Source organism: Nanorana parkeri, unplaced genomic scaffold (assembly GCF_000935625.1).
Source record: "Nanorana parkeri isolate BGI_ZX_2015 unplaced genomic scaffold, ASM93562v1 scaffold1048, whole genome shotgun sequence".
In the NCBI taxonomy this organism is placed as follows: domain Eukaryota; kingdom Metazoa; phylum Chordata; class Amphibia; order Anura; family Dicroglossidae; genus Nanorana; species Nanorana parkeri.
In genome coordinates, this window is record NW_017307316.1 from 114,339 (window position 1) to 119,260 (window position 4,922).

At 41.3% G+C, this 4,922-nt stretch overlaps 1 protein-coding gene across 1 annotated transcript in view; it reads right to left on the reverse strand.

Annotated features, from left to right (window-relative positions):
- Positions 1-314: 314 nt before the first annotated feature.
- Positions 315-4,922, reverse strand: part of BAX (BCL2 associated X, apoptosis regulator) — a 38,264-nt gene continuing 33,656 nt past the window's right edge. The window contains exons 5-6 of the mRNA XM_018567439.1: positions 3,706-3,810; positions 315-703 (exon numbers count right to left, since the gene is read on the reverse strand). Of these exons, the coding sequence (XP_018422941.1) occupies positions 602-703; positions 3,706-3,810 (207 nt within the window). The 3' untranslated portion in view covers positions 315-601. The remainder of the gene's footprint in view (positions 704-3,705; positions 3,811-4,922) is intronic.

The window sequence follows — 4,922 nt, forward strand, 5'->3', positions numbered from 1 at the left end:
TTCCAAGTAAAAATCTACTACCAATGAGTGGTTTTTAATCTCAGCAGTCAAAAAAGGAAAAGGCTACTTTCAAGGGCTTCTACAGTACAGCCAGACTTTTCATGCTGCTTTTACAGATTAGAGATGGTAACCATTTTCCCTTTAAATAACGGAACATTTTTTTCTTCCTAGGTGCAAACTCTGCAATGCTGACATATTTCACATAATAAAAAAAAAATACTTTTCCACAAGAGCCATGTGCATGATGGAGCATCTTTTGCCCTGCTTTGACAGTTCACATTAAGAAAAAAAAATTGAGAACAAAAACTAAGGGTACTTATTCAAGTATTAAATCAAAAAAGCCTCTTAAAATCCATCGTAATGTATATATTAAAAAGGCACGACTTATAATAAAAAAGTAGTTAAGAAAACTAAAACAAGTGATCCCCAAAGACTGGCCAAAGTGGTTAGCCATATAACGCTGGGGTGATGATGAGGATTTCCCAGTGGAAGCACTTGTTCTGTAGCCTTGTTGTCAGTGCTGGAGTGAATTGGAATACAGATGTGCTTCTGAAAGAAGATGCAGCTACAGGAAGCTGCGCTCATAAATGCAATGGAAGTCTCAAGAGTATCTCCAGATGGCCACAGTGGCAGTGAGCACGCCAGCTAAGAAGACTCCAATAGTTTGCCAGGTTGGTGTGCCAAAGTAAGACAGAAGCCCCTCCTGCAAAAAAATAAAAAATATATAAGAACAAACTTTCCTTATAAGCCATTTACACTTTCTATACATTCATAGAGTTTCGTACGAATGTTCGTATAAAAAAAAATCTCATCAGATTATTAAATAATGTCAAAGATTTGACGAATTTCATTCAAAAATTGTTTGACTTTAACATTCAATTTAGGAATAAATGGAGCTTAGCAACCGCATTCACTGTTTAGAGTTACACTAGTGAAACATTTTCCATCTTGCTCCTTCCATTTTATTCGTCACTGTGGTCGAAAACGATAGTCCATTTGACCCCATTAACTAGAAATAAAAAACTCAGATGAACGTTCCAAAACGTGTTTGGCTAGCTTTACGCCCCTACTTTTCACACTGCTAGTAGTCAGAAACATGGGATCAAAGATAGTAAGGATCAACAATTTTCAGGGATAGCAGAGGAAACTGGTTCAGTAGGCCAATGTCCAGCTGTTCTAATGGACTTCAACACAGGGCATTTTCTAAGGCAACTGTGAAAACATGGCACTGTGTTCTGGGCTTGATCTAAGGCCTACTGGCAGTGTGTTGCACTCATGGAGGCATCTAGATAAGTATGAGAATTCTCTTATCAGGCAGCTCTGGATTTGGAAAAAGAACACGTCATCATTGAAGCATTCCTGGAACAATGAACTGTTACCATTTGATGAAGTGTAAAGGTGATCACAGATGTAACAGTCAAACAGTACAATCTGCATCATGCTCCAGTAGCAGCTTATTCTGTTTTTCGGACAAGAAAACTGCACAGGATCGAAACCGTGCAAAGTAGAGGTGCGCCGAAATAGAAAATGTAAAAACCGAAATAAAAAAAATTGACAGGCCGAAACCGAAAATATTTTTATTTTAATTTGTTCACATTTTAAAAATATTAAAATGTTATTTATTTTTTATAAACTTTTAAATTTTGTTATATTATTTAATAATTCATTTACTAAATATTTTTATTGTTTACTTTACTTTTAGGGGCTTTGGGGAAATATCAGGGGTCTAAACAGACCCCCTGATATAAAATAGAAAAAGAGATTGAGAACACAAAGTCCCCAATCTCTTTCTGTATCCCCTGTTATCAATGAACAGGAATCCTCTATGAGTGTTCCTGTTCATTGATAACTTGAGAACATTGTTTGTTTACTATAAGTACAACTAAGAAAGAACAGGAGGGGATATAGAAAACTTCCCATTCATTCATTATTGAGGATATAGTAACCATACCATGTCCTCAATTATCTACAAACATCAGCGATCACTGAGTGTTTGCACTTGCTCTCCTCTGACACGCTGTCACAGGAAGCTGAGCGAGCAGAGAGGAGAGCTCAGCCTCCTGTGACAGCGCGTGCTGTCCCCGCCCCCACACCGCTCTACCGGACTGCGATAGGCGGCTGAGCTGTGTGGGAGGAGAGACACCGGCCGCTCACATCGCTCTCCTCCCGCAGCGCTCGACCATCACATGATCTCCCTCTTATCTGCTCCTCGTTCTCTGAATGTAGAAGCAATGTATATTACATCACTTCCGCATTCAGCTGTCATTCTCCAGCTTCTGTAGCTGGTGAAGCAGATCCCTGCTTCATCAGCTTCTTTTGGTCCTAGAGGCCTCTGATGTCTTCATAAAGAGGACATGTCTTTGTAAATAGGCTATCACATAGGGGCTTCTTAGTCCCGTATGTGATGGCAATAAAGTTTAAGTGAAATTTTATTTTTTTTATTTAAATTAGTTACCAAAAATAAAATGTAAAGTCAAATTTAAAAAAAACCACAAACATTTTTTTTCTTCTTTACGTCCCCTGCCCCCACATAAACATGCGTCGGGTGAATTGTGTGAAAATGGCGATTGCGCCCATGGCACCACACGTTACATATCACCATGAAAGTCAGAGTGAGGGCAATAGTTTTAGGGCTATTAATTACCAATACTAAACCGATGAGCAGTAAAAGCTTTTAAAGCGTCGCCTATGGTAAATTTTGGGTATAGTATTTTTTTTGCGATTTTGCGGCCGCACGCAATTTTAAAGTTTGACATGTTTGGTGTCTATTTACCAGACGTGACCCCGCCTTTTACAGTATATTTTACCAAAAATATGGGCATGCATAAATGTTTTTTAACATAACATTGGGGAAGCCGCCACTCGTTTTGTACAAGTGATCTCACTTGTACAACCCCACCCCCACCTTTCTCCCCGCAGTGGTTTTCGGGGTCCCCGCTCTTCAGGGGGACCTGGGCCCAAGGCGAAGTAGTCCAGGATGCAGAGCTGGGAGCATGCGTTCACCGCTCTGTTCCGTGTGAACACTTACACAGGAAGGCTGCACTCGCAGCCTTCCCATCTCAGCTGCATTTCTCAGCAACCACAGGAGTGCCTCCCCTGTATTGGAGCTGACAGGTTCAATAAAGAGAACCTGTCACCTTCAAAATGCTACCACACAGGGGCTTGGTAACTTACCCTAATGCAAAACCTCGGTCACTGGCAGAAACACAGCAAAATCTCAGTCATGAGGTAAAAGAGAAGCAACACCTAGCCGTTTCAGGCAGCAAGCAAGTGATGCAATGTCCTCTTCCAATTCGGGATCAGGAGTGGCCCTACTTTGCACATGATGATTAGCATGAAAGGAGTGGTGACATAACCAAAAAAGATATGTGGTTTCTGGAGATCAGTCATCACTACCGGAAGCAGAGGGGAGGAAGCATACGGGACCATGGAATAAGGCAATTATTCCGTTCTATTAGATCCCCCTTGACAAAACCTGCATTATATCCTGCTGGGGAGGTGGGGGACACCCGCCTATATTTTTTTTTTTGACCAGCCAGAGCTGAGCTTTAAAAATTCTAAGAAATCCCTTTGTCACAGGTTTCCAGCAGACCAATGTGACTGGCTCCTACTGCTAATTGGAATCCTTCATTTATTTGGCAGGGTTCAATTGTGTTTTCAAACAATGGCACCATTAACTGTCTATGCAAGTGAAAAATAACTCACCCAGCCTCCTTGATCACGGATCCACTGGACAACATGCTCCCTGAGGTAGTCCATGGTCCAATTGATGATTGTGCGGATCATCTCTGGCACATGTGTACACAAAGCCTGCAGAGGATAATAAACTACTGATTAAAAAAAAAAACAAAAAAAAAAAAAACCAGTCCTAAAATGAAAAGTGCACAATTATTTGGCCATTCTAGGCTTTAGCAATCACTTCTGAGCTGGGTTTGCTTTCCAGTCTTGTCGTCCTTACTGTCCAGCTATAGGCTGAGCACAAAAGGTCTCATAAGTACTACGGTGACAGCCTTGCCTTAAAATTAGTTCAGCACATTTGTCAAAATTCAACAACTAAAGCGGACCATACACAACATTTTGGCCATTTCCTGCTGAATTGTCTGAAATTGAATCCATGGGTAGTCATGCTGGCACCATCCAGCTCAACAAAATAGGATTTTTGTCTTAGATCACCGGTTATACTGCCACCTTCAGGGGACTAGACGCTGGCAAAGCAAAGCTAAAAGGACAGCCAAGTATAATCTCTTGCACTCCCAGAAAGTCTGTGTTGTAGCAAATAGGAGGGGATTAAGAGACAGAGGGGAGGGACCCGTGTCCTGTGACATAGTCCAAGTAAAGTATTTTACAGTCAAGACCAAAATCCTATTTGCCAATTCATATTCATACATCACAGGACACAGAATGGTATTCTTCGACCATTAGGATATCCAAAACCAGTCCAACTTAGAGGTTGGCAACATGGCATCCAAGCCAACAGGCCCAGAACCTTACAGGATAACAAAGGAGACTCAACAGAAACATACAGCACCACCTGAAAAACTTCAGAGCCCAACATGAGCTGATGGAACCTTACCCCAGAAGTCATAGAAAAGGCAAATGATCTCTTGTGTTCCCGTGGAACATGAAGCAGTATTTCCCTTAGGGAGACCTACAAGTATGAAATCGGAGAGCTGGACTGACTAAAAGAGGTAACAGCTAAGAGATAAACAGCACACACTCTATTCAGACAATGGAGGGAAATCTCAATAGGATGTTATGCAACAGGATAGGGAGAAAGAGGAAGGAACGTCCTTATCTGGTGTCTCGCAGCAGGGCAGGTAGCACCACTAAAGGGAGTAGGGCTGCAACTAACAATTATTTTCATAATTGATTAGTTGTACGATTATTTTTTCAATTATTTGGCTAAAAACCGCTCCCCCCCC